Genomic DNA, 19,268 nt, shown 5'->3' on the forward strand with positions numbered 1-19,268 from the left:
CTCCGCGACCCCATGAATCACAGCATGCCAGGCCTCCTTTTCCATCATCAACTCCCGGAGTTCACTCAAACTCATGACCACAGAGTCGGGGATGCCATCCAGCCATCTCGTTCTCGGTCGTCCCCTTCTCCTCCCGCCCCCAACCTTTCCCAGCATCACAGTCTTTTCCAGTGAGTCAACTCGTCGCATGAGGTGGCCAAAGTATTGCAGTTTCAGCTTTAGCATCAGTCCCTCCAATGAACATCCAGGATTGATCTCCTTTAGAATGGACTGGTTGGATCTCCTTGCAGTATAAGGGACTCTTCAAGAGTCTTCTCCAACACCACAGTTCAAAAGCATTGATTCTTCGGCAATCAGCTTTCTACACAGTCCAACTCTCACATCCATACATGACCACGGGAAAAACCATTGCCTTGACTAGACGGACCTTGGTTGGCAAAGTAATGTCTCTGCTTTTTAATATACTATCAAGGTTGGTCATAACTTTCCTTCCAAGGAGCAAGCGTCTTTTAATTTCATTAGACACATCTATATAATAATATTTATTTTAATAAAATATTTGAAGGGCTAGTTTTGATTTGAACTTACTTGCATGAGTTATTATTACCATCATCACCTCAGTTTTGATCTTCATATTACCACTGTCCATTAATTATTTTATTAATGAATGGATTTCTTGGCTGAAGACCCATACACTCATTTAGTGCTTTGTATATTCATCATCAGCACCAGTATCAATCACATATTTGGTGATGTTTTTAACCTAATTCACATTTTTTGTAATATGTAAAAAGTTAATTTGCATTCAATTTATAAGCTTTAACCAATATGCTTACAGACATTGTGCTAAAAATTTTGGACACTTTATTAAATATATTCATTCCACTGGAATGACAGCAATGAGATTTCCTTTTGAAAGGAGAGAGAAAGAGAAAAGAGAATAAGGAAGGAAACATGGAGGAATGTTTCCAAGAGATGGGGAAGTAAGCTCTCTATGCCTGGCTCCAGGAGCTGGTCTGACCACAGTTTGCCCTCCAGGCAGGCACAGCGTTGCCTGATGCTGTTTGTGTCTCTGCCCTAAGAGTGAGGGAGGCTGTCCCCTTGGCCTTCCTATTCCTCTGCTGTATCATCACTGCCAGAGTTGGACACATCTCTTAATTAGCTGAAGTGCCAAGGAAAATTAAGGATATAGTGGTGAGAATTTAGATTTCTCAGCCTCTTCTGACCACACTTTCCCCACTAATCTGGCTAACATAGACTATTTGATTCTGAAAAGGGCCATATTTTGTAGGATATTTTTCACAATTGTATTTTATCTTACCTAGAAGAATGTTCATCTGATACATAGTCTCTGATTCTATGCCAGCCACAATTTCAGAATAATAGATCCAGAAAATATATAGATGAAAATAAGACAAGGAAAGAAAATGGATGAAATGTGTCAGGTACTGTGGAATCCTGTCTGCTGGGTAACAGTGAAAAAGGCAAGATGAATGATAGGAAATAGGCAGAGCGGAAGAGCCTATAACCCTCAATCAAAGAAACCTTCAGAAATCCTCTCATGTCTTAAGATATCATCAAACACAGACACATCATAAAATGACCAATTCTGAGTGAGTTTGTGAGATGCACAAAGCCTAAGAATAAGTAGAAGGGGCTCTTCACTTATATTCCTGGTTTTCCTGGATGTATTTTTATAGGCCGATGACGGAATGAATGTTGAGATAGGTGTTTATCTAAGGCGGAGAAAAGTTAAGAAGCAAGCTCATAAGTTACCAAATATTTTTATTACAATTTTGAGAGTGTGCAAACTATTTTGTATTATAATTCTATGTGGGTCCCATTTTGCCCCTGTGTGTGTCTGTGTGTGCATGTGTGAATGTGGATGTGTGCACGTGTATGCGGTGTTTGTATACATATTTATGCTGATATTTTAAAATAAGACTTTAATAAATTTCATCTGTAGTCATGACACTTGTATATTAGCCATTGTATTCATCTCTAGAGAGACTTAAAACAGATATTTCTAATGTTCCTAAAATATGTACAATGCACTGTATAGACTTACTGTTTTTTTCACTTTTCTTTGTTTTTCTTTTTTTATTCACATCTATCTTTCTTTTCTAAGTACTGAGTCACTAGCTTTGTCTTTCAAGGTTTTTATACTCCTCTTTATATCCAATATTTCACAGAACTTAAGACAACTGTGCTTGTTAAATATTATGCAGAATATGAATATATATTACATTGTATTTTTCTGTAGATTAGCAATTTTCATGTTTAAAAACATTTTATTTCGACAACAAAATTTTTTTGAGCATGTGCCATAAATATATGTATGTATATTTATAAGTTTATATACCATTATATTAATATATAATACATATTAAATGCAGGATTTTGAAAATATAAAATTTAAAGCCAGTGATATGTGCATATATATTCATAAGTGTATACATGTAATACATATTTATGCTATTTTATTATCACTCTTCATTGGATCATCACATTGACCTTTCTGGAATGAGCCTACACAGCTAAACAAACTGAGCATTAAAACTGGATTCCCCTCTCCTGCAATGACTAGTGTTCTTTTAATTATACAGTATTAAGCTTCTAAGCTTATTTTAGTTATTCAAGTATATGAAAAAGAGCATTCATTGATTAAATGTGTGCTAATAATTTCTTTATATATTTCAACCGAATAGTACACACTTACATTCTTCTACTAATCGTAACAGTAAAGAAAACCCACTCTAAACTTAAGTGCTGCTCCCATAGGAGCTTTAGTTCTCCTGTCTTGAGAAGGAATGGATGAGACTCTAGGATCTTACTGCTCTTTTCCTCCCCTGTGTGCTGTGATTTTCAGTGTTAACATAACTAATTTAGAAAACGTATCCAGGAAAGTTTGTATTGTGACCTGTTGTTTGTTGACAGGCTCTCCCTTGGGCATCATGCTGGTATCAGAGAAAGAAGGAGATTGGGAGAATGTAGTAAAGAGTTGGGAGCTTCCCAGATGGCTTAGTAGTAAAGAATCTGCCAGCCAAGAAGGAGATGTGGGTTTGATCCCTAGGTTGGGAAGATTCCCTGGAGAAGAAAATGGCAGGCTACAATCCATAGGGTTGCAAAAGAGACATGGCTTTGCGAAGAACAACAGCAATAAGGAATTGAGACTCAGAGAGTGTAATGAAGTGGTGTAGTTCAAGGATGGAGTGGCTGCATAACAATGCTTCACCAGGGATACAGCGGGAACCCACCTCTAAAGTATGAGGAAAGTAGAGTTATTGTTGGAAACTGGTCACCAGCTTGGAGTCAGGGCAACACAAGGACACCAGGTCAGAGGACGACAATAAGAGAAAACAGGGAGCAAGGCAGAGAGTTGCTAGCAGGCAGAAAATGGGAATTCCACAAACGTTTGTGTTGGTGGACGAGGAGAAAAGTGTGTAATTCCAAGCAAGCTGCTAAGTCTCAAGCACAGTACAACCACCAAAATGCGAAGATCTTGATATTTGGAGTTCTGTTATATCTCAATCAGGAAATTTTTCCTATGACTCAAGAAGGCAGGAATCCCAAGAAGGTATCGGACACTAGACCCTGAGAGTGGACCGCAGTGCTGGAGAAGCGCATGGCTGAATGGGAACAAGACGGTAGCTTTGAGTAAGGTGATTTGTTTGTTTTAAATCTAGAGGAGGGAAACGTTCAGTGTTTCCTCAGGATATTGGAAAGGGTTGAAAGATTGTCTATAACTGAAGTGGTGAATAGGTCAGATATTTGTAGGTAGACAACAACATGAGTCTAGATGTGAGAAATTATAATAACAAGAAACTCTGCTCTTTATGTACCGTAGGCAGACAGGATGGAGACTGAGAACAGTACTGTGGTGACAGAATTCATCCTTGCTGGTCTGACCCAGTCTCAAAATATTCAGCTTCTGGTGTTTGTGCTACTCTTACTTTTCTGCATCATCATCCTCCCTGGAAATGTCCTCATCATCCTCACCATCAGGTCAGACCCCGGTCTCACGGCCCCCCTCTACTTCTTCCTGGGCAACCTGGCCTTCCTGGATGCATCCTACTCCTTCACTGTGGCTCCCAGGATGCTGGTGGACTTCCTCTCTGAGAAGAAGGTGATCTCCTATAGAGGCTGCATCACTCAGCTCTTCTTCTTGCACTTCCTTGGAGGAGGGGAGGGATTACTTCTTGTCGTGATGGCCTTTGACCGCTACATTGCCATCTGTCGTCCTTTACACTATTCAACTGTCATGAACCCTAGAGCCTGCTATGCCTTGCTGTTGGCTCTGTGGCGTGGAGGCTTTGTTCATTCCATTATCCAAGTGGCCCTCATCCTGCGCTTGCCCTTCTGTGGTCCAAACCGACTGGACAACTTCTTTTGTGATGTGCCGCTGGTCATCAAGCTGGCCTGCACTGACACCTTTGTGGTGGAGCTCCTGATGGTCTTCAACAGTGGCCTGATGACCCTGCTGTGTTTCCTGGGGCTTCTGGCCTCCTATGCAGTCATCCTCTGCCGTGTGCGTGGTTCCTCCTCCGAGGGGAAGTGCAAGGCTCTGTCCACATGCACCACCCACATCATCGTTATATTTCTCATGTTCGGGCCTGGCATCTTTATCTACACCCGCCCCTTCAGAGCCTTCCCAGCTGACAAGGTGGTTTCTCTCTTCCACACGGTGATCTTCCCCCTGTTGAACCCTGTGATTTATACTCTTCGCAACCAGGAAGTAAAAGCATCTGTGAAAAGGCTCTTTAGTCAGCACTTAGCCTGATAAAAAGTGGGAAAAATGAATATGAAAATAATGACTGGAGAATTTCGTGTGAAATTAAGGTATTCTCTTTCCAAACACTACTTTTATTGATCACCTCCTGTTTGTCAAGACTGCACTAGGCCCTGGGAGGAAGAGCTACTACTGAGGCAGGTAAAGTCACTGTTCTCTGAATTTACAATCTAGTAGAAATAGACAGCCAATAACATAGAAAATAAACAGTATAGTTTCAAGAAGATATGTATCCCTGAAGGTACTAAAAATAAAAGCAAAATATTCGGTAGCAAGTGTGAGATGGGGGTAGTGAATTTACTTTTAGTCTTGAAGTAGGTCCTTTAAAGGAGGTGATGTTGGGGATGACCCAGAGGGAGGATAAAGGGAAGAGGGAGGTGGGAGGGGGGTTCAGGAGGGGGAACTCATGTGCACCCGGGGCGAATTCATGTCAATGTATGGCAAAACCAACCAATATAATATTGTAAAATAATTTGCCTCCAATAAAAAATAAATTAATTACAAAAAATTAAAAAATAAATAAATAAATAAAGGAGGTGATGTTTTGGCTGATATCTGGATAAACTGAACATGCCAACTGTGCAAACATGGGCAGGCAGAGCCTTCCAGGCAGATGGAACAGGTATGGCAAAAATCTGAAGACAGTAATGAACTTGGTATATTTGATGAGCACAGCAAAGGTCAAATTGCCTGGGATGTAATAAGTGACTGTATAAGCGGTTGGCATTCATGTTGGAGATACTGACAATGTCCAGCACATAGACAGCGTTATGAAGTGAATATAAAGAGCTTCATTTTAAAATAATTACAATAAGAATCCACTCTAAACAGCAGAGCAATTTCTCTAGTAAGGTTCAAAAGGGATTCAGGGCTGTAAACTCAAGATTCTAAAGACATCAAAGAGTTGAAAATATTATTAAAAGGGAAATGTTATGCGTACATCTTCGAAAGGAATTAAACTCTAAATTTTTCTTCAATAATCACATAGAGGAAGGCAAATAAAGCAGGTCATTTTCATATAAAAAACGTCGTGGAAACATCACTGTCTTTTTTGCCATGACTTCATAACTAGTCCTATCAGATATTTATGACTCCTAACTGTTTATTGAGTTGGCTCACTGGAAAAGAGTCTGATGCTGGGAAAGGTTGGGGGCGGGAGGAGAAGGGGACTACAGAGAATGAGATGGCTGGATGGCATCACCGACTCTGTGGACATGAGTTTGAGTGAACTCCGGGAGTTGGTGATGGACAGGGAGGCCTGGCGTGCTGTGATTCATGGGGTCGCAAAGAGTCAGACACGACTGAGCAGCTGAACTGAACTGAACTGTTTATTGATTTCATCTGTAATTGACTTCACACTGAGTGTGATCCTGACGGTTCTTTGGTGTATCAATCAGAAATCTATTGCATTCTAATCACTTAAAAATGATTTAATATAGAGAATTACATGCTTATGAAACAGTTTCAAAGCTTGGAAGAACAGATTATAAGCTGGATATCCAGAGATGACTCCCAGAACAGCGCAGGAGACCTAGACTACAAAGAGAGCTGTTCTTGCTACAACCTTTGTCATCTGTTGTCTGAAAAATACAACCATGTTAGCCTAGGACCAGGGTCAAGATGTTGATCCACAGCCACTCTGTACTTATCAGATCTCCTCAAGATAACAGAAGCCTCTCCTGGTACTGCCTCTCTGCCAATGGCTTAACCAACTGAATGGGTAGCATCCAAAACAAACCTGGAACCAAAATGCATGGGATTAATTTTTTATATTTTATTTTAAAATAATCAAAATTAAAATGCTTATGATTTGGTATAAATATAAATATGATTTAAAATAAACACAAATCACGCACACGGCAAAATATGCATATTATGGAAAAGAGCATTTTCTTTTCTGAAATATCTCCTTCTCAATCCTACTCTCTATCACGGCTTCCCTGATAACTCAGTTGGTAAAGAATCTGCCTGCAATGCAGGAGACCCCGGTTTGATTCCTGGGTCAGGAAGATACGCTGGAGAAGGGATAGGCTACCCACTCCAGTATTCTTGGGCTTCCTTTGTGGCTCAGCTGGTAAAGAATCTGCCCGCAATGCAGGAGACCTGGGTTGGGAGGATCCCCTGGAGGAGGGCATGGCAAAGCACTCCAGTATTCCTCCCCCCACGGACAAAGGAGCTTGGCGGGCTACAGTCCGTGGAGTCACAAAGAATCACACAACACTGAGCAATTAAACACAACACAGCACAGCTACCTGTGCATCTACTCACATACCTGCATCTCTCCTGAGACTGGGTGACCTGATGCTTTTCCTACAAAAGCTGATTCCTCCATCTGTGCATCAGACTCCATTCCATCTTTCCTACAAAGGACCATTACTCCTTTCTCTCTTCTGAACCATTAACTTTTTCCTTCCTATTGCATCCCCTTGGCATATGTTTCTTTGACCTTAAATAAAATCTTTTTGTCACTTTCTCCTTCCACATCTTATCTCATTTTTTCTTCCTCTTTAGAGCCAAGCTCAAGAGTGGTTTAGAAATATTTATAGACTTTTAAAGAGCAGCTTTATATTTATAGGAACGTTGAGCAGAAAATACAGTTTCACCTGCCCCGCATCATATATACATACTTTTCCCATTAATAACTTGCATTAGTGTGGTACATCTGCAACAACTGATGAACCAATACTGATACATTATTTTAAAATAAAATCCATAGTTTATATTAGAGTTTGCATTTTCTCTGCAGTTCTATGAATTCTGAAAAATACATTTCATCTATTCATCATTTACGGTATCATACAGAGTAGTTTAGGCACCAGAGATCAAATTGCCAACATCCGATGGATCATGGAGAAAGCAAGAGAGTTCCAGAAAAACATCTATTTCTGCTTCATTGACTATGCCAAAGCCTTTGACTGTGTGGATCACAATAAACTGTGGAACATTCTGAAAGAGATGGGAATCCCAGACCACCTGACCTGCCTCTTGAGAAACGTTTATGCAGGTCAGGAAGCAACAGTTAGAACTAGACATGGAGCAACAGACTGGCTCCAAATAGGAAAAGGAGTACATCAAGGCTGTATATTGTCACCCTGCTTATTTAACTTCTATGCAGAGTACATCATGAGGAACGCTGGGCTGGAAGAAGCACAAGCTGGAATCAAGATTGCTGGGAGAAATATCAATAACCTCAGATATGCAGATGACACCACCCTTATGGCAGAAAGTGAAGAGGAACTAAAAGCCTCCTGATGAAAGTGAAAGAGGAGAGTGAAAAAGTTGGCTTGAAGCTCCACATTCAGAAAAGAAGATCATGGGATCTGGTCCCATTACTTCATGGGAAATAGATGGAAAAACAGTGGAAACAGTGTCAGACTTTATTTTTTTGGGCTCCAAAATCATTGCAGATGCTGACTGCAGCCACGAAATTAAAAGACGTTTATTCCTTGGAAGGAAAGCTATGACCAACCTAGATAGTATATTAAAAAGCAGAGATATTACTTTGGCAACAAAGGTCCGTCTAGTCAAGGCTATGTTTTTTCCCGTGGTCATGTATGGATGTGAGAGTTGGACTGTGAAGAAAGCTGATTGCTGAAGAATTGATGCTTTTGAACTGTGGTGCTGGAGAAGACTCTTGAGAGTCCCTTGGACTGCAAGGAGATCCAACCAGTCCATTCTAAAGGAGGTCAGTCCTGGGTGTTCATTGGAAGGACTGATGTTGAAGCTGAAACTGAAATACCTTGGCCACCTCATGCAACATGTTGACTCATTGGAAAAGACTCTGATGATGGGAGGGATTGGGGGTGGGAGGAGAAGGGGACGACTGAGAATGAGATGGCTGTATGGCATCACTGACTCAATGGACATGAGTTTGAGTGAACTCCAGGAGTTGGTGATGGACAGGGAGGCCTGGTGTGCTGTGATTCATGGGGTCGCATGGAGTCGGACATGACTGAGCGACTGAACTGAACTGAACAGAGTAGTTTTGGTGCCTTAAAAATCCCCTGTGTTCCACCTATTCATCCCTGCCTCTCTTCCTTCTCCCTTCAAGCCCCTGACAACCACTGACCTTTTTACAATCTCTATAGTTTTGCTGTGTACAGAATGCCACACAGTTGGAAACATACACTATGTAGTTTTGATCTTCTCAGGCTGTCCTGTTCATCCTCTCTGCTTCCAATGTTTTTCCTTTTCAACTCACCCAGTCATGCCAATAAAAAGTCATGCCATGATCACCAGTGATAGCAATGATTGTTCGTCAGGTCTCATCGTGTTTGACCTCTTAATAGAATCTGGCACAGTGAATCACTGCCTTCCCAGGCCCTCCATTTTTCTTGTCCCCCCCGAACATCACCAGCTGCTCCTTTATTCTTGATAGCTTCTCCTTAACTACCCAGCTTTCCTGGCTTTATATCCCATCTATCTATTGATAATCTTTATATTTATCTTTCTCATGAATGGCTAGGCTCCTCTCCCCAGAAGCCCATGACCCTGCCACAGCTCTGCTTTCAAGTCCTGTTTCACCTCATACATGACATCCCAGACTGACTCCTGCTGTTCACTGCACCCCTCTCTCCACCCCACAACCCAATTCACTGTAATTCACTGTAATTCCATTTTTCCAGTCTCTGGCCAAAAATCTAAGATTTGTAATATTTTAGAAATATTTTCTCTCATATTCCACATCCAATCTATTAACAAGCCTGGATTAGCGCTGTCGTCATGAAACTGCCAGATGACATCATCTCTCCCTCAAATTATACCACCTACGCCCAAGCCACCATCTTCTCTTGCCTATATTATAGCTGTAGCCTCTTTATTGGTCTTCTGTTTTTGTCCCAGTTTATTTTATTGTCAGCAGAGCGTCCAGAATGATCTGGTTAAAATATAGTCACATCTTTGTCTTCTCAAAACCCTCGATGACTTCGCTGTTGAAGAGCTGTCTTTCCTTGTGATCTATAAAAGTCCATAGGACCCTATCCATAAGCCCCAACTCCCACTCCTTTTTACTCTCTGACCCCTTATTCTAATGCATCCCATCTCAATCCTTCTGTTCAGTTGTCCTGGCCTCCTGATCCTGGGCTATGTCAGCCCACCCTTCCCAGTCCCACCCCAGTAACTTCGACTTGATGGTTCCTCTGTCTGGAATGTAATTTTCTTTCTTTCTTTTTTTTTTTTTTAAATGATAACCTCTTTATTTATTTATTTTTTTAAAAATTTATTTTATTGGAGGCAAATTACCTTACATTAATATATTGGTTGGTTTTGCCATACAGTGACATGAATCCGCCCCAGGTGTACATGTGTTCCCTTTCTTGAACCCCCCTCCCACCTCCCTTGTCCCCATATCCTCCCTCCAGGTCATCCCCGTGCACCAGCCCCAAGCATCCTGTATCATGCGTCGAACCTGGACTGGTGATTCATTTCACATATGATAATATACACGCTACAATGCCGTTCTCCTCAATCATCCCACCTTCACCCTCTCCCACAGAGTCCCAAAGACTGTTCTATACACCTATGTCTCTTTTGCAGTCTTGTATACAGGGTTAAGGTTACCATCTTTCTAAATTCCATATATATGCGTTAGTATACTGTATTGATGTTTTTCTTTCTGGTTTACTTCAGTCTGTATAATAGGCTCCAATTTCATCCACCTCATTAGAACTGACTCAAATGCATTCTTTTTGATGGCTGAAAAATACTCCATTGTGTATATGTACCGAAGCTTTCTTATCCATTCATCTGCAGATGGACATCTAGGTTGCTTCCATGTCCTGGCTATTATAAACAGTGCTGCAATGAACATTGGAGTACATGTGTCTCTTTCAATTCTGGTTTCCTCGGTGTGTATGCCCAGGAGTGCGGTTGCTGGATCATATGGCAGTTCTATTTCCAGTTTTTTGAGGAATCTCCACACTGTTCTCCATAGTGGCTGTACTAGGTTGCATTCCCACCAACAGTATAAGAGGGTTCCCTTCTCTCCACACCCTCTCCAGCATTTATTGCATGTAGACTTTGGATAGCACCCATTCTGACTGGTGTGAAATGGTATCTCATTGTGGTTTTGATTTGCATTTCTCTGATTATGAGGGATGTTGAGCATTTTTTCATGTGTTTGTTAGCCATCTTTATATCTTCTTTGGAGAAGTGTCTCTTTAGTTCTTGGGCCCATTTTTTGATTGGGTCATTTATTTTTCTGGAATTGAGGTGCAGGAGCTGCTTGTATATTTTGGAGATTAATCCTTTATCAGTTGCTTCATTTGCTATTATTTTCTCCCATTCTGAAGGCTGTCTTTTCATCTTGCTTATAGTTTCCTTTGCTGTGCAGAAGCTTTTGAATGTAATTTTCCAAGATACTGCCAAGCCTTCCTCTATAATTTCCTCATATTCGAAGGCCACCTTTTGTGTGACACCTTCCCTGAGCACCCACTCCCAGAACAGTCCCCGCCCATCTTTCCTGCATCACTGTTGTTCGTAGTACTTATTACCTTTTAACAGGACATACGTTGCACATGCTTATTTTATTGTCTGTCTTTTACTTCTATGGCATGTAACATCCATCACAGCAAAAATTGGTTTGTTTTGATACTGACTAGAACAAAGAAGGTGCTTGCAAATATCAAACTAATAAATTAAAGAATAATATGAAAAATTCATGTAATTCCACTATGCAGAAACATCTAATATTAAAATTTTGTCAGTTTTACATGTATAAACACATTATTATTTTTATAAAAATTGGGTCATATTATATATATAGTTTATAATTTGTCCTTTTCTCTTAATATTATAGGCATGTTTTAAATAAGTAAATATAGATTGCAATACTCAAAAACTGTGAATTATTCAATTACCATTTTTTTTGGTAATTAGTTTATTTTTTATTGGAGGCAAATTAATTTACAATATTATATTGGTTGGTTTTGCCATACATTGACATGAATTCGCCCCGGGTTTACATAAGTTCCCCCTCCTGAACCCCCCTCCCACCTCCCTCCTCCCTTTATCCTCCCTCTGGGTCATCCCCGCATGCCAGCCCTGAGCATCCTATAACATGCATTGACCCTGAACTAGTGATTCGTTTCACATATGACAACATACGTGTTTCAATGCCATTCTCCAAAATCATCCCACCCTCACCCTCTCCCACAGAGTCCCAAAGACTGTTCTATACATCTGTGTCTCTTTTGCTGTCTCGTATACAGGGTTATCATTTGCATCTTTCTAAATTCCATATATATGCGTTAGTATGCTGTATTGGTGTTTTTCTTTCTGGCTTACTTCACTCTGTATAATAGGCTCCAGTTTCATCCACCTCATTAGAACTGATTCAAATGTATTCTTTTTAATGGCTGAATAATACTCCATTGTGTATATGTACCAAAGCTTTCTTATCCATTCGTCTGCAGATGGACATCTAGGTTGCTTCCATGTCCTGGCTATTATAAACAGTGCTGCAATGAACATTGGAGTACATGTGTCTCTTTCAATTCTGGTTTCCTCGGTGTGTATGCCCAGGAATGCGATTGCTGGATCATATGGCAGTTCTATTTCCAGTTTTTTGAGGAATCTCCACACTGTTCTCCATAGTGGCTGTACTAGTTTGCATTCCCACCAACAGTGTAAGAGGGTTCCTTTCTCTCCACATCCTCTCCAGCATTTATTGCATGTAGACTTTTGGATAGCAGCCATTCTGACTGGTGTGAAATGATATCTCATTGTGGTTTTGATTTGCACCTCTCTGATTATGAGGGATGTTGAGCATTTGTTAATATTTAAATAATCTTCTACATTTGTATATTTAGAATCTTGCTATTACAAATTGACTTTTTATAAAAATATTTTAAATACTACCTTTCACTCTTATGGAGCATATTCTGGGAATAGATTTATAGAAGTACAATTACTAGGTCACAAGTTATAAATTTGGATATGTAGTGAAATTCTTTTGATTTAATTTTCTGCCAACAAAATATGGAATTATTTCTTTGCTGTTTCTAAGAGTAAAGGACTCACTTTCTTTTACAGATTTACTATTTGGAAAAAACAAAAGTATCATATTTATTATAGCTTTCCATGTGTACTATTGCCATCAATGTTTATTAATAAAATGCATTTTTTCCTTAAAATGTTTTCTAAAAATTTAGGTAAAATATAAAGTCCCTTTTGTCCAGAAAGGTTATAATATTGTAAAGATTATAATATTATGAATTCTTGTATATCTTCAGGTCTCTATCTCTTTTTTATACTCTTAGATATTTTACATTAATTTGTTGTACTCTATGCTTTTTCTATGTTATTTAAATACCATCATTTTATCATACTTTGCATGTTAGAAATACTATTTCTACTTCCTGAGTACTTTCACTTGATTTACCTCTAGAAAAATTCTGAATAATATTTTAAGTCAAAGAAACTTAAGAGTTTTTTGGAATTTATGTACGAAAGAGTATTGAGTTTCTCCTTCCAATAACACAGGCTCTTGCAATAGAGATGCATTTCTAATTAACATTATTCCTATTTACCTTATATATCCTATTGCTCATCTAAATAGACTCTTTTTTAATGACATACTTTAACAAGTAATTGTTTTATAAGAAAGATACTGGTTTTCTTTATTTGTAACTAGTCATTGTACAGAATTATTTGGTTTTGCTTTTCAAAATTCTACTTTACAAATGATTTAAAGTAAAATTGGGTTTTGTCCCTTTTGGTATGCAGTTCTATGAGTTTTAACAGATGTGGATTCATGTAATCACCAAAACAAGATACAGAAAACTTTCATTATGCCCCCAAACTCCAGTGCTCTTTCGGCATGCATGCTAAGTCTCTTCAGTCGTGTCTGACTCTTTGCCACACAATGAACTATAGCCTGCCAGGCTCCTCTGTTGATCAGATTCACCAGGCAAAAATACTGGAGTGGGTTGCCATACCCTTCTCCAGGGGATCTTCCCTATCCAAGAATTGAACCCTTGTGTCTTCAGTTCAGTTCAGTCGCTCAGTCGTGTCACACAGCACGCCAGGCCTCCCTGTCCATTAACCCGGAGTTCACTCAAACTCATGTCCATCCAGACGGTGATGCCATCCAGCCGGTGATGCCATCCAGCCATCTCATTCTCTGTTGTCTCCGTCTCCTCCCACCCCCAATTCTTCCTAGCATCAGACTCTTTTCCAGTGAGTCAACTCGACGCATGAGGTGGCCAAAGTATTGGAGTTTCAGCTTTAGCATCAGTCCTTCCAATGAACACCCAGGATTGATCTCCTTGTCTCTTACATCTCCTGCATGGGCAGGTGGGTTCTTTACCACTAGCGCCGTCTGGGAAGGCCTAAACTAACTTTTATTTCTATCATTTTTTCTGTTAATCCTTTTATCCTTTCCAGGATAAAGCCAGTAATTATTATATACACTTGACTTTTGTTTTAAACTAGGGCAGACATTTTGGATTTACTGAATTTTTGCAACTGTTGTGTTGGTTGGCTTTTTTTCTTTTTAAGTATTTTCTTTATTTCTTTTTACAGAACAGAAATAGAATAAAAATATCTTTAAAAAAATGTTTCTTCTTCTTCTTTTTTTTGTATTTCAAAGGGAAATGGTCAGCTAGGGAAGATTCTCTTGGGCTCCATTGCTTGTCTTAGGAGGAATGTAGGCTAGCTATGGTAATTGTGAACAGTTCAAATCACTGAAGAAATTTGGGAAGATGATTGTATTTGAAGAGCAAACTACAGATGAGTGATTGACCTTCGAGTAAATATAACCAGACCCTCAGTTATAGTTTAGGGTTGAGATTCCACAGCTAGTATCATCCTGAATTCTATGTCATAAACATTTCAAAAAATTATGTTAATAATTATAATCACCTCTGCTATTCTTACCACTGTATATTATTCATCATTTTCTCTGTGCCAGGCATTCTACTGAATGTTTTATGTTTATTTGTGTAATTTAATTCTTACACCATTCTTCTAGGCTGTTGCAAGGTACCTGCCTTCATTTCTTCCAGTTACTTTGAGCTTTCCAATTTCTCCTTCCCCAAATTTTATCCACCTGAGTAGCAGCTGTCATTATATTATTAGCCTGTACTAATTTTCAATGTCCCGTCAGAAACTTTAATGCAGGATTCTTTCTTTATATGATTCTTCAAGTAAGCAAGTGTATGCAGGTGACAAAGTGCCTTAGTTCAAAAGAGAGATTTTCCAACATTGGGATATTGAACACTGGGGCATAAAGGTGAGAATATTTCTGTAATTAAAGGAGCAATGTTTTGCTCCTTAAATGATTGCTCAAAGGTCTTCTAAAGACCAGTCCCAGTTGTGTTTTTTCTCTAATGAAAATTGCTTCATCATGAGTGTCAGTCCACACTAAATAGCAAAGATAGACTTCACAGCTTTTCTTGCAACATGGGGAAAAGTCAGCTCAGCATTTTAATAACTCCCACTGCAAGCAGATTGTAGTGCCTAATCTGTGATCTTCCTAGATGCCTCTGATTTTTAGTGCCTTTTGTAGCAGGACTGGAGAAAATATATATACACACTTCTAGGCTTCTTATGCTTCCTAAGGACTATGGTGATTCAGTAGGTTTGTGAATCTTGAAGGATATGATATTTTTGGTTTCTGATGCATGGCTGGTAGATTAAAAACCAGAAATAATATAAGGACCTTGAGAAGCAATTGTAATTCGTGTTCCTCAGGTAGCAGACAATTTTCATTTAATAACTGTGTAAGATGGACAGGGAGGCCTGGCGTGCTGTGATTCATGGGGTTGTGGAGAGTCGGACATGACTGAGCGACTGAACTGAACTGAACTGAAGTCAAAATAATAGAGTAGTAAAGGAAATACAGACACACACACACATATATATATATGAAGACATAAAGATGGGTGACTGAGCCACAAGGGAAGCCCCCAGTCAGGTATTAGAGAGGCCTTTAGAGTTCCTTCTGAACATAAAGGAGGAAAAAAACTGACAGCTGTTTATTTACTTACAATGTGTATATGTGTGTGTATTAGTCGCTTCAGTCACGTCCGACTCTTCGTGACCAATGGAGCCCATCAGGCTCCTCTGTCCGTGGGATTTCCCAGGCAATGAATACATAACATATTCATTATATATGTATATAAATCTAAATTAAGTATAATAATTTTTGTGTTTGTCATGACTAATTACATCATTAAATCAGGGAAATAGAAGAAATATTCAAATATCTGAGATTGAGAAATTTTAGTCTTTAATCTATCAAGACACTTAGATAATTTTTATAAGAAGTAATTTAACCTCAAAAAGATGAAATGATTTTGGAAGCCCATATCTTTCTAAATCACTGAATTGATACTAGGATAATATTTTTACTGATATTATTATTATTACTATTCATGAAATAAAATAAGCTAATTATTTATGAGCAGTATTGAATTTTGAAAACTAGACAGTTATTGAATGTAGCCCAGGACATATGCTTAATGCTTTATAAAGACTAATTGAATTCTCATAGGTAAAGAGGTAAAATCTTAGAAAGGCTACTAAGGTATGAGCAAAGTCACACTGCAGGTTAAGAACACTTTAACCCTCTTAACAACTTTCCCATAGTTCAGTTTTCAGATTTGTGGAACATTGTTCTCTGACAAATCTAAAATATTTATCAACACTGACAGGATAATTTGAATATTTACACTTAAATGAGGATGAAGCCAGATTTTCTTCCAATATGGCAAAACAGAAGGTCACAGGAGATAGAATTTGCAATCTGCTGTAAATCAAAAATTCAATTTTGAAAAATGAGTCTGAGTCTTTAAATAATCTTTTTTTTTTTCTTTCAGTTGCCTCTGGTATCACTTTGACATACCATCATCAATGTGGGTTTTTTCGTTTGCTTGCTTTGTTTGGCTTTGAGGATCTTACATGCTGGTACTACAAAAGCCTTGATACGCATCTTGTATCCATGTATTTCCTTCATTTGGCCTAGAATTTTTCTTCCTTCTTTTTCTAGTCTAAAAAAATTAGCTTTGTTTGAGTAACATGTGGAGAAATAGAGGAGGGGTTTTCTCTTCCTTTAAAACAAATGTTTCTGTGCGATCGTAAGATAAAAACTTGAGGATAACTCATATGTTACAGGTATGCATTTTGATCATCTGTAATTTTACAGAATTAAGAAATTAATCATTTATATATTAATAGTTAAAATAGTACTTGCCAGCTCCAGTACTCTTGCCTAGAAAATCCCATGGATGGAGGAGCCTGGTAGGCTTCAGTCCGTGGGGTCGCTAAGGGTCAGACACGACTGAGCAACTTCACTTTCACACATTGGAGACGGAAATGGCAACCCACTCCAGTGTTCTTGCCTGGAGAATCCCAGGGACGGGGGAGCCTGGTGGGCTGTCGTCAGTGGGGTCCCACAGAGTCGGACACGACTGACGTGACTTAGTAGTAGTAGTAGTAGTCCTAGCAAAACAATTTGAAAACGTATGAATGAAATTAGAAAGAAAGTGGAATTTTTTGTAGCTGTGAAAACAGAAATTTACTTAAAGGAAAAATCATTTATCATTCTCCTAGGATAAGAAATAGGCTTCCTGAAATCAGTACATTAAACTGTTATTTAAATCCAGGGTTTTAACAATAGTGGATCAAACATAAATTTCATTTTTTTGGTTTAACAGAAAACTTTGAGAGGTTCACCCCCAGGAAAATTTTTATTTACCTTACTTGCTAAGTAGAACCCAATTACTGAGTGTACTCTTCCTCTGTGGATTATGTAACTCCTCAGCCAGTATTCAGAAAAGAATATTTTTGTATAGGTATGTGATGAGTATAATCCAGCATGTACTTGATGGTGATCAAACCAAGAAGTTTTCCATTTGTAGTGACATCTGACACAGATTGTTAAGTGGTTCCAAAAAGAAAAATATTTACTGTGCTAGTTAGAAGTTAGATTTTAGGCAATCAATATTCTAGTTAATTATTAACTGATATTATAACTCCTTCAAGTGTAATTGTAGAAGTACTGCATTTTCTAACTCTGTCATTGTGTACCACTTTGTCATTATAGACCAGAGCCTGCAGATCAATGGCGGGAATCAACCATTCCAGAGTGTCTGAATTTGTGTTACTTGGACTTACTGATTCTCCTCAGCTCCAGATTTTCCTTTTTGTGATGTTTTCTGTTTTCTACTTAATGACCATGTTGGGCAATTGCCTGATTTTGCTCACGGTACTGTCCACCCCACACCTTCACTCCCCCATGTACTTCCTGCTCAGCAACCTGTCTCTCATCGACATGTGTCTGTCTTCCTTTGCCACTCCAAAGATGATCGTGGCCTTCTTTGCTCAGCACAAGACCATCTCCTTTGAGGGATGCATTTCTCAGATCTTCTTTTTGCACCTCTTCACTGGGACTGAAATTGTGCTGCTCATCTCCATGTCTTTTGACAGGTACATTGCCATATGCAAACCTCTCCATTATTCATCAATTATGAGCCAAAGAGTATGTGTTGGGCTTGTGGCAACTTCTTGGACAGTGGGCTTCTTGCATACAATGAGCCAGTTAGCTTTTACCCTCTATTTACCCTTTTGTGGTCCCAATGTTGTAGACAGTTTCTTCTGTGACCTTTGGTCATCCAGCTGGCATGTATAGACATATATGTTCTTGGAATCTTCATGATTTCAACCAGTGGTGTGATTGCTCTTGTCAGTTTTCTGCTTTTGCTCACTTCCTACATCACTCTTCTGGTCACTATCAAGGACCACTCCTCCACTGGATCATCTAAGGCTTTTTTTACCTGCACTGCACATTTCATAGTTGTGTTGATGTTCTTTGGGCCCTGCATCTTTATCTATGTGTGGCCTTTCATAGACTTCCTGGTGGACAAAGTTCTCTCTGTTTTCTACACCATCTTTACCCCTTTTCTGAATGCACTTATCTATACTCTGAGAAACCAGGAAGTGAAAACAGCTGTGAAGAAGAAACTCAGTAACCAATATTTAACTCTTGGGAAAACTACTCCAATATAGTCAGTACAATGAGCAGAGATCTCCTACTTGAGATTTAGTATCATCAGTTTTGTTCTCAGAACAATAGAAAATTAAAGTTAGAATCTTTCAAGTCATTTAGTCTAAATTCATGAAAATCAGAAGTTAAAATTGAGAGATGTGAAGGATCATGCCTAAATGTTAGTGCAACGTTTGTAAGTCTTTTGCAATTATGGATCCATTTGAAAATCTGTTGAAATGTATAGGTTATCTTTATGGAAAAATGCACATATTATCAAAATTGTGAACATAAATTCGGGAATTCATAGACTTCTGAATTCTAGAAACATAGATCCAGGTTCTTAGAGAAGCCTGAGATAAAATATTGCTCTTTTGTCTTTTAACCCAGAACATTCTCACTCAAAGTGTTATGGTATTCTGACGTTGTCCACTTGCAGAACTTAATTAAGAATGTTGGACATAACAGGTCTTTTCATGGCATTGGAATATTTTT

At 38.9% G+C, this 19,268-nt stretch overlaps 1 protein-coding gene and 1 pseudogene across 1 annotated transcript; both read left to right on the forward strand.

The window, feature by feature from the left end:
- The first annotated feature begins 3,856 nt into the window (after positions 1 to 3,856).
- LOC148776735 (olfactory receptor 4N2-like) lies at positions 3,857 to 4,780 on the forward strand. The gene has a single exon (XM_088840382.1). It carries the CDS (start codon positions 3,857 to 3,859, stop codon positions 4,778 to 4,780), a length of 924 nt encoding a protein of 307 aa, XP_088696508.1.
- A 13,072-nt stretch (positions 4,781 to 17,852) lies between these two features.
- On the forward strand, positions 17,853 to 18,808 carry LOC129536221 (olfactory receptor 4K2-like; annotated as a pseudogene).
- Positions 18,809 to 19,268: the final 460 nt, after the last annotated feature.

This window comes from Moschus berezovskii, chromosome 9, assembly GCF_049115385.1.
Source record: "Moschus berezovskii isolate FMDL1 chromosome 9, NW_MosBer_1.0, whole genome shotgun sequence".
Taxonomy (NCBI): domain Eukaryota; kingdom Metazoa; phylum Chordata; class Mammalia; order Artiodactyla; family Moschidae; genus Moschus; species Moschus berezovskii.